At 36.5% G+C, this 26,348-nt stretch overlaps 1 protein-coding gene across 5 annotated transcripts in view; it reads left to right on the plus strand.

Annotated features, from left to right (window-relative positions):
- The window catches only part of tyk2 (tyrosine kinase 2), a 72,629-nt gene extending 46,639 nt beyond the window's left edge, over positions 1–25,990 (plus strand). For 4 of the 5 annotated variants that reach the window (XM_087245074.1, XM_087245076.1, XM_087245073.1 and 1 more), the window contains 9 exons: positions 2,030–2,181; positions 2,255–2,405; positions 10,485–10,579; positions 10,652–10,847; positions 13,208–13,326; positions 17,698–17,870; positions 18,413–18,530; positions 24,045–24,155; positions 24,746–25,990. In XM_087245074.1, the coding sequence (XP_087101200.1) occupies positions 2,030–2,181; positions 2,255–2,405; positions 10,485–10,579; positions 10,652–10,847; positions 13,208–13,326; positions 17,698–17,870; positions 18,413–18,530; positions 24,045–24,155; positions 24,746–24,889 (1,259 nt within the window). In that variant the 3' untranslated portion in view covers positions 24,890–25,990. Of the gene's footprint in view, positions 1–2,029; positions 2,182–2,254; positions 2,406–10,484; positions 10,580–10,651; positions 10,848–13,207; positions 13,327–17,697; positions 17,871–18,412; positions 20,354–21,085; positions 23,433–24,044; positions 24,156–24,745 lie in introns of those variants that run through there. The other variant, XR_015481147.1, reaches the window with a different exon arrangement.
- Positions 25,991–26,348: the final 358 nt, after the last annotated feature.

A 26,348-nucleotide genomic window follows, 5' to 3' on the forward strand; every position in this document is an offset into this window, starting at 1 on the left:
ATAAAACCAGCCTAGGCATTCTCCTCTGACCTCTGGCATCAAATAAAGCCCACAGAACTGCCGCTCACTGGAAATTTTCTCTTTTTTAGACCATTCTCTGTAATTCCTAGATATGGTTGTGCGTGAAAATCCCAGTAGATCAGTAGTTTCTGAAATACTCGGACCAGCTGATCTGGTACCAACAACCATGCAATGTTCAAAGTCACTTTAATCACCCATTCTGATGCTTCCCCATTCTGACTACAGCAGATCATCTTGACCATCTCTACATGCCTTAATGCTTTGAGTTGCTGCCATGTGATTGTCTAATTAGAAGTTTGTGTTAATGAGCAGTTGGACTGGTGTACCTAATAAATTGGCTGGTGAGTGTATAATACATATAAGTTTTTAAATTAAAAATAAATAAAAACTAAGCATATTCGTTTTGATAGCTCACATTGTTAGTTTTGTGGTGAACAGTTTATCTGTGCATGTCATTTAGAAAAAAATAATTGCTCTTGTAATCTAAAATAAAAATCTGAAAATGCACTTCCTGTTTGTTTTCAGTTAAATTCTCAAATTACGTCTGTCTGAGGAATTGGGCTTAGCTAACATACTTAACCATGCCCCTCCAGCAAACAGAAATTGTGAAGAGGAGGAGCCTGTTAGGTTGTAATAACTCTCCCCGAACCCTATTCCCGAACTTTCTAAATAAAATGCCTACTTTGCTACATCCAATCAGTTCATAGCAAAAAAAACCAACTACGCCCACTGTTTTCTCATGTAATGTTCTGTTTCTCAAGAAACTGTCACAATATGAAAAAAAACTGTCGCAGATTTCAGTTCATGTGGACTGTAAAGATTTGCATTTGCCATTTTTTCACCTTTATATTGATAGGACAGTATAGTGGCTGGAAATGACGTTGGACTGAGGGTAACGGTGAAGGAGGTTTGCGAAAGGTCAATGAGCCCTGATTCGAATTTGACACGCCTAAAGCACAATTGCGCTATGTGACAGTCGCTATATGCCTACGAAGCTATGGGTGCAGACACACTTTTGCATATTTAACAGTGTTTAATAGATGAAAATGAAAACTGTGTGTCCATCATTGTAAACATCTGCATTTATATTTGACAGCCCACATCCTTCAATGTTTTTATTCTGTAAATGGTAGATTAAAAGGCTAAGTATTTTATGCTGATGTATGGTAATTCAAAATGGTATTTGGTAAACTGAAAACCATGACACAAACTGAACTGACAGTTTTGTGAAGCGTCCCACCCCTAATGGTCATACAGTGGGGAAAATAAGTATTAAACACAAGTATTGTTTTTCTCTGAAAACATGGACTGTGGACTTGAAATTTTCACCAGATGTTAGTAACAACCAAAACAATTCAAATATGCAAAAGAAAACAAATCTAATTAGTTTACAAATGAAGGTATGTGAAATAAAATAAAATGATGCAGGGATAATGTATTGAACAAATAAAGAAAGGTAGGTGTAGAAAGGCAGTGAAAGCCCAGACAGCAGCTGAAATCTCTCAGTAGTTATTCAGCAACCCTCTGCATTGTAAATAAATATCCACTGCTTCAATCCAACATTTACGTTAGCAGAATTATGAAGATGAAACCAGGGTGGACATTTCAGCAAGACAGTGATCCAAAACACAGCCAAGGAAACTCTCAAATGCTTTCAGCGAAAGAAAATCGAGCTGTAGAATGGCCCAGCCAGTCACCTGACTTCTGACACCTGACAGACACACCACTTCTGTACTTTCTCATTGTGTCATTTCATTATTATTTCGCATAACTCATCTTTCTAAAATTTTTTTTTCTGTTTAATTTTTCTGTTTGGATTGTTTAAATTTTTACCAAAGTCTGGTTAATTCCATGTCAACAGCTCTTTTAGAAATATAAATGCCAGGAAAAATCTTGACATGTTCAATACTTATTTTCCTGGCTGTATACTGTTTTTCACTTAATATTATTGGGATGTTTTTATTTTGGAGGTTTGTTTCTTGTTGTTTGATTTCTTTGTGTTTTACAGAGCGCGTGGAGCGAATTCCATGGATTGCTCCAGAGTGTGTTGCTGACGGGACTCGTATAGGAAGCGCTGCAGACAAGTGGAGCTTTGGAGCCACTCTGCTGGAAATCTGCAACAACGGTGATCTTCATGTCAGCAACAGCACATTATCTGAGGTATGGCTCCACCAACGGTCTACATGACACCGCACAGTCTCAGCATTTTCTATAAGCTCTGCTCTGTGTACAGAAACAGCGCTTCTACGAGACGCAGAGTCGCCTGGCGGTACCTTCGTCTCAAGAGCTGGCCAGCTTCATCAGCAGGTGTCTGACATATGATGCTGCTGCACGGCCCTCCTTCCGGACTATTCTGAGGGAGCTGACAGAGATTCAGATAAAAAGTGAGTCGGCTCATACTGTGTGACCATGCACGTGGTGAGGAAGCGGATTTATTATGCTTTTTTTACTTTAAGCTTACATTAATGCTGCTTTTTGAGAATAAAACAATCTGCACAGTGTTATTCTCTCTATTAGTTCTGTTTCTGAACTCCCTTGATTGCTCTGATTCAGCCCAAGTATCCTAAAATAAACTTTTCTATGCTTAATTAGTACACGAGCGGTGACAAAAATAATCCATTCTGCATCAATTCTGAGATTTTGCATCACAAATCCTTCTTGAATTAATTCTGAGCTTAGTTCTAACTGCAGAAGGTGTTCTAGGCTGTAGCTCTAGACTATTCTAGACTATATAGACTATCATTATATACTTAATGAGCTGATGGTGCTCTAGGCTAGATTTTTCTAACAGTAGATAGGACTCTAGGCTAGTCTTTAAGAAAAGATGGTGCTCCAGGCTGGCTTTTAACAGCATATGCCACTCTAGGCTAGTTTTTAAGAACATATAACACTCTAGGCTAGTTTGTAACATCTCAAGGCTAGTCTTTAAGAGCAAATCAATAGTATCTGGATGCAATGTCAGACAAATGCACTCAATGGAGCTAGTGATGTCACTTAGCCGAGCAGGGTTGGGTAGGGGTTAGGTGAGCCCATTTAAAACACTGCATGCAGCTCAGATTCCATGTGCACCAAGTCTGCAGCCAGACCCTTCTCGAGCAAAGAACAGTAGATGGTGCTTTAGCCTAGTGTTTAACAGATGGTGCTCTAGGTCTGTTTTTAACAGATTTAGGCTAGTTTTTAACTGCAGATTGTGCTCTAGGCTAGATTTTAACAGCTTCAGTCTAGTTTTTACGAGCACAGGGCACTCTAGGCTATTTTTATCTGTAGATGGCGCTCTAGGCTAGTTTTATACAGCAAATGTTGCAGCAAATCTATGCTAGTGTTTATGTTCTTTTCTCTCTTTGATTCTTTTATAACCTGTTTTAACACATTTTAATCTGATTTTATCTGTTTTTAATCTTTTCTATTGTTTGTATTTTTTTCTATTTTCTTAAATTTGTCTTTTTTTATTCTTGTTTATGTAAAGCACTTTGAATTGCCACTGTGTATGAAATGTGCTATATAAATAAATTTGCCTTGCCTTGCCTTGCCTTTAACAGCAAATGGTGCTCTAGGTCAGTTTTTAACAGTTCGAGGCTAATTTTTAACAGCAGATTGCTTTCTAGGCTAGTTTTAACAGCTCCAGGCTAGTCTTTACAAGCAGAAAGTACTCTGGGTTATTTTTTTAACAGCAGACTCTAGGTTAGCTTTTAACAGCGGATGGCACTCTAGCCAAGTTTTTCTGAACATATGACGCTCTATGCTACTTTGTAACCGCTCTAGGCTAGTCTTTAAAAGCAAATGGTGCGCTAAGCTAGCTTTTATGAACAAATGATGTTCCAGGCTAGTTTTAAACGGCTCTAGACTAGTCTTTAAGAGCAGATGGAACTCTAGACAAAGCTAGTTTTTACCATCTCTAGGCTAGTGTTTAACTTCCGATGGTTTTCTAGGCTAGTTTTTAACACTTCTAGATTAGTTTTTCACACCATATGGAGCTCTAGTCTAGTTTCTAACAGCTCTAGGTTAGTCTTTAAGAGCAAATCAATTGTACCTGGATGCAATGTCAAACACAGTGCACTCAATGGAGCTAGTGACGTCACTGTGATGGGTGTGGTTAGGTGCGCCCATTCAAAAGCATTGCATGCAGCTCAGATAGCATGTGCATCGAGTCTGCAGCCAGACTCCTTTCGAGCAAATGGTTCTTTAAGCTAGTTTTAACAGCAGATGACACTGTATGCAAGTTTTAAACAGCTCTAGACAAGTCTTTAAAAGCAGATAGCGCTCTAGACTAGTCGTTGAGAGCTGATGGCACTCTAGGCTATTTTAACAGCAGGTGGCACTCTAGGCTATATTTATACTGCAAATGGTGCTATATGCTAGTATTTAACAGCAGATTGTGCTCTAGGCTATATTTAACAGCTCCAGACTAGTCTTTAAGAGCAGATGGCACTCTAGGCTATTTTTAGGGTGCTTTCACACCTAGACTTTTGTTTCGGAACCTGTCTCGTTTGCCCAGTTAGCGCGGTTCGTTTGGCATATGTGATTGCACAAATCACGCTCGGTCCCAGATTGCTTTAATGAGGTGATCTCGGCTAGATTGAAACGAACTCTAGAGTGGATCGATTGTAGGGAGACAGCAATATGATCCGAGTCCGGTTATATCACAGCGTTTTATGGATATGTAATATGAAGAGAGAATTATGAGTAGGGCGGGAGGTCATTCCAGCCATCCCAAGTCTCCTGGAAGTTTCGGGAGTCTCCTGTAAATTCACAGAGACTCTCGGATGCCTGCAAACGAGTGATAATCTCCCGGAAATCGCGCATTTCCCTCCCGGTCCTCAAATACGTCGCGCACCCTTTTCTTTTTAAAAACAGATGATGCTCTAGGGCAGTTTTAAACAGCTTTAGACTAGTCTTTAAGAGCAGATGACACTCTAGGCTAGGCTAGATTTTAACAGCTCTAGGCTAGTGTCCCTGCTGAAAAAAACAGCTTAAACCAGCCTAGGCTGGTTGGCTGGTTTTAGCTGGTCAACCAGGCTGGTTTTAGAGGGGTTTTGGCCATTTCCAGGCTGGTTTCCAGCCATTTCCAGCCTGGTCTTAGCTGGTCAGGCTGGGAGATGACCAGCTAAAACCAGCTTGACCAGCTTAGCCAGACTGGGAGCCCAGCCAAAACCAGCTATGTCCAGCTTAAACCAGGCTGGTCAAGCTGGTTTTAGCTGGATTTGGCTGGTAATTTTCCAGCCTGACCAGCTAAGACCACGCTGGAAATGGCTGGAAACCAGCCTGGAAATGGCCAAAACCCCTCTAAAACCAGCCTGGTCAACCAGCTAAAACCAGCCAGCCAGCCTAGGCTGGTTTAAGCTGGATTTTCAGCAAGGGTTTAACTTCAAATGGTGCTGTAGGCTAATTTTTAGCACCTCTGGGCTAGTTTTTCCACAACATATGGGGCTTTCGGCTTATTTTTCAACAGCTCTGGGCTAGTCTTTTAGGAGCAGGTGGCACTCTAGGCTTGTTTTTAACAGCAGATGGTGCTCTAGGCTAGCTTTTTACAGCTATAGGCCTGTCTTTAACAGCAGATGGTGCTCTAGGCTTGTTGTTTACCAGTTTTAGGCTAGTGTTTGATAACAGTTTGTGCTCTAGGCTAGTTTTTATCAGCTCTAGGCTAGTCTTTAAGACTAGATGGCACTCTGGGCTATTTTTTTAACAGCAGATGGTTCTCTAGGCTAGTTTATTTTTACAGCTCTAGGCCTATTTCTAACAGCAGATGATGCTCTAGGCTTGCTTTTAACAGTTTAAGGCTAGTATTTAACATCAGATTGTGCTCTAGGCTAAATTTTAACAGCTCTAGGCTAGTCTTTAAGACCATATGGCACTCTAGGCAGTTTTTTTACAGCAGATGGTGCTCTAGGCTAGTTTTTTTACAGCTCTAGGCCTGTGTTTAATAGCCGATGGCGCTCTAGGCTTGTTTTTAATGACATATGGTACTCTGCCAGTTTAACAGCTTTAGGCTAGTTTTTAACCAGATGTCTTTTATGGATGATCTCAAACTTGCATTTACAGACATAGAAAATATTTTTTTCAAATCTGTGGCAGGTGTTTATTTGTTTTTATCTATCTTTGGTAGTCAGATTTCTATGTGTTTTATGTCTGTGAGCTCAGAAAACTGAATTCAAGAATTTAAACTAACAAAACTATAAAACACAAGCAGATCCTTGTTATTACCAGAGTAAATGAAACACTAACAGCAAAGGCGCCATCCTCTTCTAGTAAGGGGGCATGGAGCAGGAGCTGATTTGCATTTAAAGAGACACAGCATGTTCCATTGCTTCCAATAAAAAGGGTCATTTTTAGTATGAAATAATAAATGATCTGAAAGACATTTTGAGCTGGAACCTTATAGACATTCTTGTGAAAAGAAACTCTTTAAATCATATTGTTGTATTATCTGTGCCATATTACAATGATGATGTTTAATTAAAAAATAGAAATGATAATTCTGTCATTCTTTTTCATGCTCATACAATGAAACCTGACAGTAACCCATGTAGTTTAGGCCTAATTACATTTCGTAATATTCCTTTGAGTTCCACACCAAATGGAAAGTCATACAGGACTGATTGGATGGTGCATTATGATGTAGTTATCATTTTTTAGGCAAAATTGCTGCAGTACACGTGTCTATCAAATTCACCCAACATATAAAAGCGTATTGCAGAGAAAACTGAAATGTGATTGCTAGCCTTCACACTTTCTATAAATGTAGAGAAGATAGAAGAAATTGTGCTCAGATTAGTACCTCTGTAAGCTTGCACTGAAGGTGTGAGGTTATTTAATGCATCATCTCATCTAATGCACAAAAAAACAACTCCGTTTGAGTAGATAAGCTGATGCTGGTGATAAAGGAATGCTGGCTGCCATATAGAAATGAGAAATAACATGTTTTTCATGTTAAAAGATTTTGTTTAAAAAAAGGGGGGAGGGAGGGAGTTAAGAAGAGTGTTAACAAGTTTTTATCACAAAGTCTTCAAATTTAAGGCTTTTATTTTGCGTTTGTAGCAAATAAATAAGTATTTTTTACCTTCTGCATTTGTGTTCTGCAGGCCAAATGAATTTAAATGTTTTGATTATAATAATGTGTGTGTATTGGTATGGATATTTACATTTGTTTTGTATTTGTAACATGTGTGATTGGTTTTTGCGATGCTGGACAAAATCAATGTTGTTTCTGATCATTTAGACTGTAGCAATAGTGAAAAAAAATAAATAAATAAATATATATATATATATATATATATATATATATATATATATATATATATATATATATATATATATATATATTTACACACACACACACACACACACACACACACACACAGTTCTAGCTTGTTCCTCAATCTGATTGGCTGATGGCTGTGCGATTATTCTGGAATAACAGCAGTCTTACAGCCTCTTCACTGTTGTGTATTTGTATTTCTCTGCCCACATAGAGTGACAGCAGATCAATAAACTGACTACATTTTGACAAATATTGCAGCTGTTGGACAACATAATGTACTTTTGAGGCTATTTTAGTCGAGAATGTAGTTGTTTAGATTGCAACTATGCAATTTATTTATAAGGATAGTGACTATTTTCAGCACATTGGCGACCATCAGTCTGTCATACTGAGCAAAGCAAAGTGTTTGCTTTGGCTTTTTCGGGGTTAATTATTGTGAAATCACAATTGCAACAGAGAAATACTTGGAAATCTCTGTAGACTGATGGCATTTCAAACACTAGCTCTAATGTGACTGTGAATGAATGACGGAAAAAAGTAGTTCCTCCTGCAGAAGGATTTTTGAGACACTCCGTGTTTGATTTTCTTTTTTATATATACGATTATGTCGTCAAACTGTTGTATAAACAAAATATCACATTAGTAGCAGTGCGATATGGCCATATATCGTCACTGGTGGGACACTAAGGAACTGGGCCTGTGGTCTCAAATCAACACACGCCTCTTACTAGTGCTATATATATATATATATATATATGTATACAGTTGAAGTCCGAATTATTAGCCCCCATGTTTATTTTTTTCCCCGTTTTCTGTTTAACAGAGAAAATATTTTTTTCAACACATTTCTAAACATAATAGTTTTAATCTCTAGTTTTAAGCTCATTTCTAATAACTGATTTATTTTTGTAAGAATCAGCTCTTTGGTTTAAATCATGTTTAAACTTTGGGGATTCGAATCAAAGATTCGAACATGATTCACATAGAATTGTTTAAAGCTTACACTCAACTTTAGTATTTGTCCAGCAAATAGAACGTTTAGTGTAAAGCAGTTCTGTATTATATTATTACGTGGCCAACAATAACAATATAAAAACAGTATCTAATTATTTAATAAGCAAGGTAGCAGTATCTGAAGCTGAGGCATTAACTTATAAAGCACACAACACACCAACACGGATCTTAAAACGAAACAAAAGTTTATTGCTACTCTATAACACAAAGTACTAATCTACGTAAAACAAACAAACGCACATACATACACACACGCACAAGCAGTTTGAGGAGAGTTTTGACTGAGTGGATTTAACTTCTAGCCTTTGCTAAGTTCTTAGCATTGCAACCTGAGAGAAACCATAAAAGCAGAGAATTTCGCTATTCTTTACTACTTAAACATAATTCACACCAGTGTCAGCAATGGATAGAAACCTTGTTTGTGCTACTTGCGTTCTGATGGAATATTGGTTTCATCGACTGGTCCAAAGGGAAATCCCGGCGAAGCTGATTGGTCAGCGTAGCAACTTCAGTGACGTGATGGAATTCCCTTGTCGGTGAAGAGGGGTTTCCTTAGTCGGTTGCTAGGGATACGGATGTTGGACAAGGCGGCGTTCGAAGTCCTTCCTGGGTTCCTGTAGTTAGGATGAGTTTCAGGGTTTGGATGTGTTGACCCGATGGCTTGTTGTTGAAGCGGTTGCACAAGCAGATCGGGGGTCGAGCCGGCAGCAAGTGAAGGTCGCGGTCTGCTCCGTGATGTAACGAGGCTTCCGGCGAGGCGATGTAACGGCCACAGCACGAGAAGAGCGACGTCCGGGCAGCGACGGCGGTGACGACTGGCAAAGATGACCGGCAAAAGACGACAATGAAATTCTTTTGTTCAAAGTTTTATAGGCTTTGGTAGAGGCTGGGTCTACACAATGCTTGTCCAATCAGATAAGGTGCGGGGTGGAGTCACACCCCAATTCTGCTCTCTAGGAGGCCGGGTTGACACCTGGTGTGGGTGCTGCTTTGATAGCATAGTGGTTAAAATAAAGTCTTATAACGTCGACACTTTTCATAGTATAGTTTCTTCATATAAACCAATGCATATGAAATGTTCCTAGCTTTCAATCGATACCAAACATGAAGTATTTCACAAACATTCTGTAGATTTCATTTATCACTAAGGGCTATTACTCATTAACTATCCATAACAGTTTTGTTAAACACATGGAACATGTACACACAAAAATCTACAGAAACATAAAGCAAACATACATTACTCAAATAAACACAGTTTTACTGTATGTCCATTAAACTTTGCAAGCGTTTCTGATCGCTTCTGTGTCTGCCTGAGAATGTGTATTCCTTGCAGACGCCAAAGGACACGCAAACCAAAAGGTACTTCTCAAAAACCGGTTTGGTGGGTTTTTGATTGTAGAGCCTCTTATTGTTTTAAGGTGTAAAGTTAATTAACACGCAACTGTGATGTTGACTGGCTAGTTGTCCTGTGGATTGCCTTTTGCTGGGTGCCTGTGGATTGCTTTGAAAATGAAATCAAAGCTCAGACATTTAGGCATCAACCAATCTTTTAAGGATAACATGGTCTGTGGCTTGTTCGGTTCTGGAACGATCCGTTGACTCCCCACATTTTATATTTGCCTTGATGACAGTAAATAATATTTGACTAGATATTTTTCAAGACACTACTATAAGGACATTTTACATGAAAAAAGAATATGTAAAACTTTCATTAAACATTTTTGAGACACTGCATATAAAATAATAATGCATAAAACTTATTTTGTTAAAATATAGATAAAAAATAGATTTTATAAAAAACATACACATCATATTGAAAATATGATATATTTGATATAGTTTTTTCATTAAAAATACAATAATAAATGATAATTTGATAACTATTAGGCATCTGTCAATGAAAATGTCAAATCATATCAAAATTTGATACATTTATGATGCTTTTTTTATTTATCATTATTGACATTTTTGTCCATTTATTGTTGTTTGTTTAGGTCTTTAACTTATAAAACCCTGCAGAAACAACCACAGAACAATGTTTTCCCTTTTAAATCGCACTATAAAATATTTGGATGTCTCCAAGCTTATCAGCCAGCATATTGCCTAAAAAGCAGAGTATTATTTTTCAGTATTGAGCAGAATGTGTGTTGTTTGTGTAACTGATATGTGATTTGTCTTCTTCCAAAAGATCCAGACATTTCATCGGAGTGCGAGTCTCTTCCAGACAAAGACCCAAGCGTCTTCTACAAGCGTTACCTGAGGAAGATTCGGGATCTGGGAGAGGTCAGTTTACCGCCTGTTCTGCGGTCAGCTCTTACTGTCATTTGTCCGTTTCATCTGATACTCTGCTTTCAGGGTCACTTTGGAAAGGTGATGCTGTACGTCTATGACCCTCACAATGACGGGACGGGCGAGTATGTGGCGGTGAAGGCCTTAAAGCAGGAGGGCGACGGCAGCAGTCTCCATGTTTCCTGGATGAAGGAGATCGAAATCCTCAAATCGCTTTACCACAACAACATTGTCAAATATAAAGGCTGCTGTACTGAAATGGGTAAGAAAAAAAATCTGTGTTGCTGACATTTGTGGGGGTTTTATCTGTAGAGTTGTTTTATGGCTATAGAGAGCAACAGTGCGGTTCTAAAAGTAAAAAAAAAACAACATAATATACACTCACCGGCCTCTTTATTAGGTACACCTGTCCAACTGCTTGTTAACACAACTTTCTAATCAGCAACTCAAAGCATTTAGGCATGTAAACATGCTCAAGACGATCTGCTGCAGTTCAAACCGAGCATCAGAATAGGGAAGAAAGGTGATTTAAGTCACTTTAAACATGGCATGGTTGTTTGTGCCAGACGAGCTGGTGTGAGTATTTCAGAAACTTCTGATCTACTGGGATTTTCACGCACAACCATCTCTAGGGTTTACAGAGAATGGTCCAAAGAAGATAAACTATCCAGTGAGCAGCAGTTCTGTGGGCGCAAATGCCTTGCTGATGCCAGAGGTCAGAGGAGAATAGCCAGACTGGTTCCAGCTGATAGAAAGGCTACAGTAACTCAAATAGTCATGAAGAAGAGCATCTCTAAACGCACAACACGTTGAATCTTAAAGCGGATGAGCTACAGTAGCAAAAGACCACACTAGGTGCCACTCCTGTCAGCTAAGAACAGGAAACTGAGTCCCAAAAGGGGGTCCAACCCAGAACTAGTAAGGTGTACGTAATAAAATGGCCAGTGAGTGTATATATATTCTAATAACATTTAATATTACATAATATTTATGCTTGGTAATAAAAAAAAACATTACTCATGTTCATGTATGATCATCCTTATAAATGAATCTAAAATTGCACTTTAAGAAATAATCAGTTTCTATTAAGTTCAATCATTACATTTCATTTAATTATCTGATCAAATATTTAATATTTATTTAAATCTAAATTGTTTTTGTTTTAATCCGATATTTATATTTTTTATCAAATTTGGAATTTATTATACTTGACTTAACTGTTTTATAATTATTAGTTTATTTTAGTGTAAATTGTGGCTGTTTGTTTTATTTGTGTACTTATTTTTTATTTTATTCTAATCATCTTTTGGTTGATTGATGTAATTATAATTTGTATTAATATTTTTAGATTATTTGTTTATTCATTAATTTTATTTGTATTTTTGTTGGTTTGCTTTACTTATTCTAATAATTTTTTTGTAATATTTACTTGAATTAGTTTTTGCTGAATATAATAAATTATTTGTATATAATTCGTATTTATTTAATTTATTATGTGATTGTTTGTTATTCTTCTTATTGTTTTATTTCATATGCTGAACTTTAGGAATTATTTTAATGTATATTTACATTTTTTACATTCTTTTTATATATTTAATATACAGTTGAAATCAGAATTATTAGTCTCGCTTTGAATTTTTTTCTTTTTTTTTTATATTTCCCAAATTAGGTTTAACAGACTACCTTGCCTAGTTAATCTAATTAACCAAGTAAAGCTTTTAAATGTCTTGAAAAATATCTAGTCAAATATTATTTACTGTCATCATGACAAAGATAGAATAAATCAGTTATTAGAAATGAGTTATTAAAACTGTCATGTTTAGAAATAGTGTTGGAAAAAATCTTTTCTCCGTTAAACAGAAATTGGGGAACAGGAGGCTAATAATTCAGGGCGGCTAATAATTCTGACTTCAACTGTATATATTATAATATATCGATTATTTGATTATAGAATAATGTTAATTGCTTTAAATAATAATATATAATATTAAATAATTAATATTTATATTTTTTAAAACATTAACATGCATGTATTTAAAGTGCTTCCTTTGTGGGTCCCCCAATATAATTTATTTAAAAATATATTTTCCTTTAAAAAAATAATTATTTTAAAATATAATATTTCCACAAATTATTGTTTTACTGTATATTTTAAATTAAATGAATTCAGCCTTGATGAGCAGAAGATACATCTTTTTAAAACGCAAAAAAATGTAATATTTTTCATTCTTTTGACCAGTAATGTACAGTTGAAATCAGAATTATTAGCCCCCTAATAAAACTGCTTTTATTCTAGCTGAAATTAAACAAATAAGACTTTCTCAAGAAGAACAATATTATCAGACATGCTGTGAAAATGTCCTTGTTAAACATCTGTTAACATTCCTCTGTTAAACATCATTTGGGAAATGAAAAGGGGGCTGAAAATTCTGACTTCAACTGTATATCAAATTAGCATATTTTGCAAATAAAATTCCTCCAACTCCACTGCCACCTACTGTAATTTATAATCAAAGACTTGACATGACGGTCAGCATGTTTAATTGATCATTTCATCTACTCATGATGCAGAAAAAAATAAGCAAAATGACCGTGCAATGTTTGCATGTTGTGTTGTTTCAGGTGGACAGGTGGTTCAGTTAATCATGGAGTACGTCCCGCTGGGAAGCCTCCGAGAATACATGCCTAAATACGGTCAGGGCATTGGACAGGGTCTCCTGTTCGCCCAGCAGATCTGCCTGGTGAGACATTAAGACGCTCACACACAGCTAATAAAAAAATCAACTGAAGTATGAGAGTAACTGTAAACAATGTACAGTTGTTAAAGTTGCAATCATACAATTATTCTCATCACAATTCATCTCTCTAATATTAAAAGCCAGCTTATTAGAATTAAAGGTGCCATATACTGCATTTAAGTTAAATTGTCCTCTGAGATTTATATATTAGCCTTATGGTTTCGGTAAGTTAAAAAAGTTCAAAAGACCCACCCCTCACTGACAAAGGTCCAGAATTTGTCCCATACACAAGCTCATTTGTCCTATTTTGATTGATATACCATAATAAATTGTGAAAATAACCATCGAAGAAGGCTTCGTGACCAAGCGGAATCCTCTTTTGGCTGTTGCTTCAGCGTGACAGAGGAAAGTTGAATGTGCTAGCCAGTTTGTGTTTGCCTAATAAATGACAATGTTGTCATTTGTCTTGGTGACGCAGTTCCTTGCCAGGTCCGGATGAATGACCTAAAGTAGGTGTGCATGCAAATGTGTGAGTATCGTCACAGTTTGTTTTGCCTTCTGATTGGCGCGATCTCCACACAGCAAACAATAGTATGCCTTGCTATACCCACACTGTAAAACCCAACAGTCAACTTTATCAAATGAAATGAGTGTAGTTAACTCAAAACTTATTGTAAGTTTATTCTATTCATTTGAAAAGAATTTTGAACTCAGTGTTGACGATAACGAGTAAATTAAATATCTCATTACTAAAACTTAAATGGAGTAAGTTCACTACTCATATTGATTAGTTTTTTAACTCAAATGGTCTAATTGGTTTTCTCAAACAGTTTGAGTTGCCTTAACTTATTTGGTTTCACAGTGCAGATTTTCATTATAGGGCACCTTTAACATATTGCTTTCAGCAGCTAATGAATAACCCCAAAAACTTAAAACTATCTTTTTCTGCAGCAAATTTATGGCCACATATTGAATATTACTGTACTGTATGGAATGCAAAGAGAAAATAGCAGCGTTTCTGTGGGTCTTAATAAAGTCTTAATTCACTTGTTTCTACATTAAGGTTTCAAAAAGATCTTAAGTCTGAGCAGTGAGTCTTTAAAGTGTACATTAACTCAAAATGTATATTGTTTATTTTGCTAGCACACATTGTTATACTTTAGGTCTGCGATTCCCAACAGGGGGGTCGCGGCACACAAGGGGGCCTCAGTGAGCTTTGTGGGGGTTCGCATCATATTTAAAAAAAAAACTTAGCTGTGGACAATTAGGAGAATGATCATGTTGCCTTAGTTCATTTTCTCCCCTAGCTCAGTGGTCCTCACCCACCGGGCCGTGGATCAATTGGTAGCGGGCCGCACAAGAAATCATTAATTATTTCCGTTTTATTTATTATCTGAGTCTGAACAATCTATTATTTTGAAAAGTCTTTTATTTTGAAAAATGACCATATTCTCTCGCTTACGTCTTGGTCACAAGAGCGCGAAAAATTTAACCCAGAAGCAGCAAAATGAGTAAGAAACAGACGTCTTTTGAAAGTTTCTTTGCCAAGGGAAAAAGGCCCAGTGAACAACCCAAGTACAGCCAAGGATTAGATCCGCAACCCACTTGTCAACAAATCAGGTGAATCCACTATGGCTGTGCAAGAAGATCAACTGATGGAGATCGCAAATGACGGCGGCCTTTTAGGGAACGTTCCCATGTCGCGTTTTTCTAGAGTGTGCACAAGTTTGCTGTTTCCAATAGAGGTGCGCGGCTTCCACGCACAAGTGGCGTGACACCCTCGCACCAATGAACCCCGGGCTGCGAGCGCACCATGAGTCACGTGACAAGAATTGACTGATCAGCTTCAGCTTGTATGGAATATTCACACTAAATTTCTCAGACAAACACAGAACACAGAAACACTGCAGTCCTTTGTACTTTTCTCCATAAATAAATATTGTATCAGAGAGTGGCAGCAATGTTTTGTCAGTTTGTCATCCTCTGAGAAAATGGTTGATGGTCGCATAGCAACCTACGAAACACCCTCAACCCCCAAAAATGTCAAGCGTTGACTGGTGCGTGGTGATAAAAAGGTTGAGGATCATTGCCCTAGCTGACCAAATTTGTAATTTGTCCTCCACAAAAAAGAAGGTCTCAAGAAGAAAAAAGAAGGCAAAAGTCTCACTGATTCGCCTCGCAGCAATCCTCACACTAATTGATAGAGCATAACAAATAACAAGCAAGTAGTAAATTATAATAGCCTATATAATATTTTTCCCTTGTAAACCAGTGTGAATACTGATATTTTGGTTATTGAATGTCAAATAGGGTCAATTTAAGGCAAAAGGCTTAGTTTTTCAGTTACAAATGCCCTACTGATGTTTTCCTTTTAAATTTTACATTAGGCTATTTTTCATTCATTCATTTATTCATTTTCTTTTTGGCTTAGTCCTTTTATTAATTCAGGGTCGCCACAGCGGAATGAACCGCCAACTTATCCATCCAGCACATGTTTTATGCAGCAGATGCCCTTCAGCTGCAACTCATCTCTGGGAAACATTAGGCTATTATTTCTGCATAAACATATCTAGATATAGTAATAAACATACTGTTTGTTTGAAAACAACATTTTTTTGTCATCATTACTGCAAATTTATATGAGCGATTATATATGTGGATGGGGGCCTCACAATATTTTACGGGGGAAAAAGGGGGTCACAGGCAAAAAAACGGTTGGGAACCACTGCTTTAGGTGAACAATTAATCAGTGTAAAATAGTCATGGTGTGTGCAGTTTAGTCCTTTCACTTTTGAATTATGCGACGCATGTACTGCGCAAGTTGATGGCACCATCCAGTGGCAGTGCGTGGAGCTTTCTTAAAACTGATATAAGTTAGAGCCGGTGTGCAATTACTTGTATTCTTTATTTAAAATCACTATAATGCAGATTTGTAAGTATTAAATGGTTACATTCAAAATATTTTTGGTGACTATTAATTACTGCATAATAAGGATGTAACAATATTGTAAATACCGTCATACCACAATAGTAATTTTTTTCAATATTACCGTAGGCGCATGACTCAATAAAACTATATTTCTGAGAAAAGTTTTCTTAGGCGAATGAAGCGAACGGGAGGTAGCGGGAACTACAATTTCCATCAGCCTAGGCATGGCCATCATCCTTTGCGGTCTGTTGTCACTACAGATCCAGTTATGCGGAAATGGAGTGTGTTGCTAGTAGCGGGGAAGAAAAAGAGCTGGAAATGATCGAACCTAAAGCGTGTTTTAAATCGGATGTGTGGAAGCATTTCGGTTTCTTTCTAAAAAGATACGAAAAAGGAGAAAAGGTGACAGACAAAGAAAAAAACAGTATGCAGGCACTGCCAGACTGTGGTGAAATATAAGTCGAGGAATACGACTAAAAACAGTCATGGGGACTGCAGAACACAGCACACTTGTTAGATTGATGCAGACATTGACTTGTACCGCAAAGAGACCTCTATCTCACTCATGGCTTGTCCTCTCAAGTGGTGGAAAGACAAAGTACAGCATTACCCCCTGCTGTCAACCTTGGCTAAATCATTTCTCTCTGTCTCAGAAACCTCAGTCCCAAATGAGAGGGGTTTTTTTCTGTTGCAGGGGACATGCCCAGAGATCCCAGCTTTTACCAGCTTATATTTATATGATAATTTTCCTTAAAAAAAAAAACATCTCTATCTAAGTAAGTGAGTGATTAAATGTTGAATGTGATGAGTTTTCAACAATACTAAATTGAAACTTTATTTTTTTTATATGGTTTAATAGTTTTTTGTTATTAAAATTGAAAAACTAAAGTTCCTGTTTCAAAACTTACAGATAGATGGCTAATTTGTATGTCATTGATATGTTCAGTGCTAAGGTAAATAAACACTTTTGGCACTTTTTTCGAGTCTTTTCATTAGTTTTGTTTTTCCTGTAAATTATTCAATAAATACCGTACCGTGCCATTCATACCGAGGTATTATCGTACCGTGAAATTCTGATACAGTTACATCCCTACTGCATAAAATTTAAACTGATTTAATGAAAAATGAAAACTGAGTCAAATAAAAAACGAATACAATGTAAACATGGATAAAAATTAAACACAAAATGTATATATGGATTATTTGTAGCATAATGTTATTATTTGAAATGAAATGCTTTAATTCTTTTCAATGGAAGTTCCTCATAATTAGAAAACCACAGATGTGGACAAGAATCAAAAAGTAAAAACATAAAATATAAAAGATTTATCAGTGTGAAACGAGTTTTTGTGATGCTTTCTTTTTGTTCTACTCCATTTAATTATGATTTAGTTCAATATCAGTATGTCTGTTGAATAATGTTTCTGTGTCCTGTTGTCCTGTAGGGAATGGACTATCTGCACTCCAAGCGCTATATCCATCGTGATCTGGCTGCGCGCAATGTTTTGTTGGAGAATGAAGGGGTGGTGAAGATCGGTGACTTTGGCCTGACCAAGTACATTCCCGAAGGGGACATTTACTATCGTGTTCGAGAGGACGGGGACAGTCCTGTGTTCTGGTAAGATTAAATGGCTTGGGGATGATGGGTAATGTGCTCCCATGTGGAGGAGAACATCCCGCTGGACACTTTTATTAAATAAACATGATCTGTTAATGGATTTATGGCCATAATTCTATTGTGTCACCCAGTGAAAGTATACTTATCTTTCATTTTGATCGATACAAAGAGTGTTAGAATACTGAAATGATTCTGCTGAATGTCATTTGATTCAAAAAAGAACTTGCAGTTTGTCTTTGAATTATTAGGGGTAGTTCACACAAAAATGAAAAATCTGCCATCATTAAGTCACCATTCACTACTTTCTTTCTTCTATTTAACATCAAAAGAAGAAGATATTTTGAGGAATGCTGAGTTCTGGAACCCATTGACTTACATTTTAGGGGAAAAATTAATATGGAAGTCAATGGGTACCTGCTACAAGCATTTTTCAAGATATCTTCTTTTGTGTTCAACTGAAGAAAGAATAAATAAGGGAACTTTCATTTTTGCGTGAACTATCCCTTTAAATCAACCTCTTATTATTTTCTCTCTTTTTTTAGGTATGCCATAGAGTGCCTGAAGGAGAGCAAGTTTTCCTTTGCCTCTGACGTTTGGTCTTTTGCTGTGACCCTTTATGAGATTTTGACTAACTGTAGCCATCGACTAAGCCCTCCTTCGGTACGTTTCCATTTATGACCTTTTTTTTTTAAATCAGATATTAATGTTCAAGTAAAGTTGCACTCAGTAGTGTTTAAAGTGATTGTTTGCACGGAAATAATAATTCAGTTTAAGTGGTAAGTAAAAAAAAAAACATCTGCAAGTGTGGATATTTGGACAAGCCCAAAATCTCACTGACTTCACCAAAAAAATGACATGAACCTCTATCCCAGGGCTATTCAATTGGTGGCCCGCGGGCCAAACCCGGGGCAGTTTGTTCCAGCCCTCCAAATAGTGTGACCAAGACATCAAAAATAAATTTAGTTCAGTCGAAAAACAGCTACTATAGTTATGAAGTGAAGTGTGTCTGTCTGTTCAATACAGCACGAGCTGCAGAGGCGCAGAGCGTGAGTCACCATAAGCGGAGGGTGCGGACAGCCAAAAACATTTGGTTATCTTTAGTAGAAAATGCCTTTTGTACAATGCACTGTAATCATTAATAGGGATGCAACGATTAGCTGATTTCACTATTAACTGCGCTTTAGTTCCTCACAGTTAAAGAATCGTAAAGGCGCATTTCTGTTGCATGTAAAAGTTATGACAAGTTGTCACCTGTGCGCTAGTTTAAAGTTCCAAGTAGGCTATGTACACTGAGGCTAATACGCACTCACACCGGATTAACTATACCAGTGGCCGTTCCCATATCACGTCTTTTCCACTTGCGTTTGTTATTGCTAATGTAAGTATGACAATATGCGCGCACAAGTGGAGCAACGCGCTTGCGACTTTCCGGGCGCACGCAGTAGAAAACATCTCACGGTGAGAGTTGTGCGTGCCTTTCAGTGCAATGTAAACAAAAAATTTTAACAATTATTATTAAAATGCTTATGTGTGCATAAACACAGATGGCAACAACATTTAATCTAAATAGCTACTTACCTAATATAAAGCTTAAATTTACATTAGACGTGATAACCGTGAAACCAGGATTATTCTTCAGACTATAACTGCCAACCAAAATCTATAATTGTTGCATCCCTAATTGTTATGCTGTTCATAACATAACATATGAATGTGTCTGAATGTAGAAAAAGCCATACTTCAGCAATGCACTGCTTTTGTTGTGCAAAATACAACATTTTAAATGTTTGAAAAAAAAAAAGGTCAGTTGGACAATGCAGTGATATTATGTTGTTTTAAAACTCTATATATTAACATTTTAATGTAGAAAAAGCCAACGTGGGTGTCTTTATGAGCACAAATACAGCATATGGGCTTATTTATGTAGTTGTGTCATCACTCATATAGCAAGTCACATCTCTCCGGCCCTTCGTTTGGGATGCTTTTCATGAACCGGCCCCCATGACAAACTAATTGAATAGCCCTGCTGTTGGGCAGGTTCCTCTAAAAGAATAATTAGTTATCATTGCTAGTTATTTTTCACAAATAGTAACTGAGTTAGTAACTGAGTTACATAACTATAAAAGTAACTAATTACCAGGAAAAGTAACTATCGCATTACTTTAAAAATATAGAAATTGTCAAATGACTAATAAATAAATATAAAATATTTTACACTAATCTACACTGTTTTAATGTTCTTGTCATACAATCTAAGAGGCAACCATCAAATGCAACATATCATTTATACATTCATTTTCTTTTCGGCTTAGTCCCTTATGTAATCAGGGGTCGCCACAGCGGATTGAACCGCCAACTTATTCAGCATATGTTTTATGCAGCGGATGCTCTTCCAGTCACAACTCAACACTGGGAAACACCCACATGCTTTTGCATTTACACTCATAAACTAGGGCCAGTTTAGCTTATTCAACTCACCTTCTGTGGGGGAAACCAAAGCACCCAGAGGAAACCCACGTGAACACATGGAGAACTCCACACAGAAATGCCACCTAACCCAGCTGGTGCTCGAACCAGCAACCTTCTTGCTGTGAGGCAATCATGCTACCCACTGCGCAACTGTGACGCCAAATTCAACATATTGTTATAAATATTATCATAAACATTCTTGCCTTTCTTCTCAACGAGGGAAAAGTAGTGCTTATATTTCCAATTTTGCAAAAGATAGCTTTGAACTTGTTGCATTTGCCATCGTTCTGACTCCTGGTCTTTGGTGTGTGCCACTGACTGTGTGTGTGCTTGTGTTTGAACACCCACACTACTTTGCCTCTGATTAGCAAATGATGGAAATGTTATCTATCAAAGCCAATCTTCATGTTCCCAGTTACACAACGTTTACAGACACACCAATCTTCATCACTGGTTGGTTATGCGTCCTGCCCCAGCCCCGAATACACACACCCACCCCAGAGAAAGAAAGGTCCTATGGATGAGAGAGACGCTGCTCGCATGAAAACCAATTCATTGTTCTCAATTATGGATATATATGCGACTTTTAGGGAGACGCAGTGGCGCAGTAGGTAGTGTTATTGCCTCACAGCAAGAAGGTTGCTGGTTCGAGCCTCGGCTGGGTCAGTTGTCGTTTATGCGTTGAGTTTGCATGTTCTCCCTGCGTTCGCATGGGCTTCGTCCGGGTGTTCTGGTTTCCCCCACAGTCCAAAGACATGCGGGACAAGTGAATTGGGTAAGCTAAATTGTTCGTAGTGTATGAGTGTGAATCAGTGTGTGTGGCTGTTTCCCAGAGATGGGTTGCAGCTGGAACATATGCTGGATAAGTTGGCGGTTCATTCGGCTGTGGCGACCCCATATTAATGAAGTGACTAAGCTGAAAAGAAAATGAATGAATGAATGACTTTTATTGTCAGTAACAGCAACAGCATTGTAACAGGGAAACTGTAACTCGTTTCAGTACTCTACTAAATAAAGTATCGCAGTTTATTATTCCCGTCACTGATCTTGATGAGTCTCATTTTCTGTTGAACTTATAAGAAGACTTTTTTTTTAAACTGTTGGAAACCCATTGACATTTATACAAGGGGGAAAAAAATACAATGGAAGTCAGTGGTTACAGGTTTCAACCATTCTTTAAAATAGCTTCTTTTGTGTTGAAATGAAGAAAGAAACACAACCAGGTTTGGAAAAATTAAAGGCTCAATAAATAATGACAGAATTTTCATCTTTTGCCAAAGCCTGACCAAAATTCATTATTCACGGAATATCTTGCCCTTGGTCAATGCAAATTGGATTTGAAACACTCTTTAAGGCCCTATCATACACCCTGCGCAATAAGGCACAGGATATATGTCACAACAAAGATTATAGAATACACAAGACATGTCACTCGCATCTTTTCAAAATGGGGAAAAGTGTAATGGTCAATATAGGGAATAAACCCCGCCTACTAGTACAGGAGAAAATCATCGATCACTATATGGCAAATAAAGCCCGCCTTCTAGTACAGAAGTCAATCATCGATTGCTATAGTTTGACGATACTCTGGTGGAGAGGCTCGGACCAGACATGAGTTTCTACAGATTTTGTGTGATTTGTATGTTTGGAAATAAACTAAAGAGACAGTTGTTGTTTAATTTTATTGGTGATTCTGAATATGAAATTTAGTTCTTAAGCTTGGCAAGCAGTTTTGGAAAAGTTTAATGTTTCCCCCGTCAGACAGAATGTCCAAGCATGCCGCCTGAGAGGGGTTTCAAAGATGGCCGCCGAGTAAAATGACTTGCCTTAAAGGGACTGATTTTTTGCTATTTTCAGACCAGCGCAACTTTAATTTTCACGTTTTCTGCCATGTTGTTTAAATAGCAGATTCATTTGTGCCACTTTGTGAACTTCTGGGCGTGCTGGTCTAAAATGAAGGGTGTGTTAGGTACATTGCTATTTTGAGGAACTGAGACTGCACCATTGACCAACTAAAAGCTGGTCCAGTGCAGAGCGCGTTAGTTCTGCATCTACGCAGGTCCAAAACACTCACACATTGCTTAATACACACAGGATGTACAGCAATACACAAATATCTTTACACATAAAATAATTAAAGGATTAAAATGTTACAAAAAAATCTTATTTTCTACATAAATTTAAAAACCACTGCCTCCATGCCTTCTTCACCTCGCTGGGGCTTTTTTCAGTTAAAGCATGACAATTTGATTTGTACACCATATGGGGTATAAGAAAAGGATATGTGTTTGAATATAACTTAGTTTTTTCACCACACTTCGTTATTATTGTTCATTTATTTGTTTACTAGAAATTAGAACTAAATTAAATCTTTACACTTATAGAAATAGAAACACAATAGAAATAAAACACAATAGAAATTAAACATATAGTGATAGAAAACATACTTAATATCACTCTACACTTTCAATTTATAGTTATTTATTTTGGAAGCTCTGATATCCAAATATGTAAATCTGATAAATACTTACTTGATATTTTAATAATCGCAGCCAAAAAAGCAATTACAAGACACTGGTTACTTCCTGAATCCCCAACAACCCAAGAATGGCTAGAGATAGTATATAATATTTATGTGATGGAAAAAATTACATTCTCCCTTCGACTCCAAATTAACGCATTTAGAAACATCTGGTCCAAGTGGACTGATTACATTAGATTGCTCCATCCAATCTTCATAGAAATATAAAAATATTACTATCTAATTCCCATCCACATAACAAACATTTTTTCAATTTACGACCCATTGCACTCCCCCTCTTAATCCTCTCTTTAAATTAGGAATTCACAGTTGATAAGAACCTAAAGTTGATTAAATAAATAAAGATTTGACCCTCTCTGACCTTTGTATATTTAGTATTGATAATTTTATGTTACCATTTTATTGTTATTTTTATATATTGTATTTGATGAAACTTTTATTTATATTTTTTTATTATTGTGCTCTGTTACTTTAGAGTTTGTAAAGATTGTTTAGCAGTGGGAAATGTATTCTCATAAGTGGAATCATTGTACTGTGTTTATTGCTTCTACAAATAAAAAAAAATAATAAAAAAAGAGAAGAAATTAAACATATAGGCTAATGAATGTCTTCAGTGGAGTAAGTTTCCACCATTTCCTTACTTCACGAAAGTAAAGGAGTAAAGAGGTCGAATGGAGGAGGCTCATTCTTTATTCTCACTGCAGATGGTCTGTTTAACTGTTTTCTCGATATTAAAACATTCAGTTTTTCTCCTTACAAAGTCGCCTTGTAAATAGCAAATGTACGCGCGACTTAACTGACTCTTGAAGGGAATGGGAGATGAGACTCTGATTAGTTTAAAGCATGTTATGTTCAAAACACACCCATAACTCATTTAGAGAATAAGCACAACACTGTTAGACTGTATATTTCCATCCTTAAAATAGCAAAAGTGGATTCGGACACGCTCTTAATGCTTTAGCATCATGCTCCTCAGACTTTGTGACAAGATGGTTAAAATAGAGCTCTTAGTTATTATAAGCTTACACATTATGTAAACTAATTTCACCATTTGTGTTTCATGTAAGAAAGGTACACTATGCTGGTAATGTACTGAAATGACATTTAGTTCTATATTTGCAGTAATTCTTTACTTGATTGACTTATGACTGTGTTTTCCATAGAAATTCTCAGACATGATGGGAACGGTCCACGGTCAGATGACTGTTGTTAAACTGATTTCCCTCCTGGAGAAAAATGAGAGATTACCATGCCCTCCAGGCTGTCCTCGTGAGGTAGAGTGAAACTATACAGCACATACACTACAGTTGAATTCAAAAGTCTGAAATAAATTATATATCATTTTTATTTTTGTATTAAATATTTTCCAAATTACGCTTAACAAAACATTTTTCACAGTATTTCCTATAATATTTTCTCTTCTGGAGAAAGTCCTATTTGTTTTATTTTAGGTAGAATAAACACCATTTGAAGGTCAAAATTATTAGCCCGCTTAAGCTTTATATTTTTTTGATAGTCTACAAAACAAACCATCATTATACAATAACTTGCTTAATTCCCCTAACCTGCCTAGTTAAGCCTTTAAATGTACCTTTAAGCTGTATAGAAGTGTCTTGAAAAATATCTAGTCAAATATTATTTACTGTCGTCATGGCAAAGATAAAATAAATCAGTTATTAGAAAGGAGTTATTAAAACTATTATGTTTAGAAATGTGAAATGGGAAATTTCTCTCCGTTAAACAGAAATTGGGGAAAAAATAAACGGGGGCTAATGATTCAATAATTCACTTCAACTGTATACATTTTTTAAAAAATAAGCGTGATAAACATCTACCCTTTCTTCTGCACACTGATCTCCTGCAGGTGTATTCACTGATGGAGCAGTGCTGGGACTTCAACCCTGATCAACGTCCGTCGTTCTTATCGCTGGCTGAGTCTCTGGAGGAAATTCGAGGACCATACAAACAGCCGTCGTCGTTGCAGCTCGCTCAGCTCAACCATCGCTGACCTGCTCTTTTTTCCCCTCATAGCCTTCAACCACAGCACTTCACTGTAAGCCTGACCGCACTTGGCTTTTCGTGTCATTGGGTCATATTTTTAGAATAGAGGATGTTTATCATATGTGCTGTTTGAGGTTACCTCGCGCTGAAACTGAAAACCAGTGTTTGTGCTGGAGCCAGTCCTTAATGTCCGAAATACGATTACAATGATATAACTTAATGTTATTTTATAGCAGTACATGTGTATTTTTTTTCAGAAGGGTAGGGAAAGTGGTTTGTAGAGAAAAAATAGCAACATGGCAGTCATTTACATGCACATTCTCAACCAATTATGCAGCAGTTTCAATTAATTAACCCATTTATACACTGTAAAACCCAACAGACAACTTTTTCATATGAAATGAGTGTAGTTAACTCAAAATTGACTGAAAATGTAGTTTTTGAACTCTGTGTTGAAGGCAACGAGTTAATTAAACAACTCAACTTCAACTGAAATGGACTAAGTTCACAGTACTCATATAGAATATGTTTTTTTTTTTAACTCAAATGGTTTGTGGCAATCGGTTTCCTCAAACAGTTTAAGTTTTCTTCATTTATTGGGTTTTACTGTGCTCAAATTGCTTTGTTTACTCAATTGGATTAGATTCAAAGTACTCATTGTGATTAGTTTTTGAACTTAAATGTTTTGTTGCAATCGTTTTTTTCTCAAATTGTTTGAGTTACCTTAACTTTTTGGGTTTTACAGTGTGTGTATCCGAATAAAGCCACAGTCACACTGCACTTCACTTAAGGCTAAAGTGATCACCCAATCTATCCCAGTGTTTGCCATCATTTCACCTGGATTATTGAAATGTGAATGCGTGAAATGTAAAAAGTGTAGATTTACAGTAAGCACATTCAAAAATATAAGGAAAATATATCGTACACTCCAAAAACTAGATTAAAGAAAAGATAATAATAGCTGATTTGATTATTATACAAATATTAAAAGAGCACATTTTGATTAGAATACAAATACAGTTGAAGGCAAAAATATTAGCCCTCCTGTGAAATCTGAATTCTATTTCAATTATTTACCAAGTAATGATCAACAGAGCAAATTAATTTTCACAGTATTTCCTATAATATTTTTTATTTTCTTTTGGTGAAAGTCCGATTTACTTAAGTTTGGCTTGAATAAAAGCTGTTTTTAAAATGTATTGTTTTATTTCAGTATTATTAGCTCCCCTAAAGATATATATGTATGTATATATATATATATATATATATATATATATATATATATATATATATATATATATATATATATATATATATATATTTATGTATATATATATATATATATATATATATATATATATATATATATATATATATAAATATATATATATGTGTGTGTGTGTGTGTGTGTGTGTGTGTGTGTGTGTGTGTGTGTGTATACATATATATATATATATATATATATA

This window comes from Danio rerio, chromosome 3 (genome assembly GCF_052040795.2).
Source record: "Danio rerio strain M-AB ecotype USA chromosome 3, GRCz13ab, whole genome shotgun sequence".
Taxonomy (NCBI): domain Eukaryota; kingdom Metazoa; phylum Chordata; class Actinopteri; order Cypriniformes; family Danionidae; genus Danio; species Danio rerio.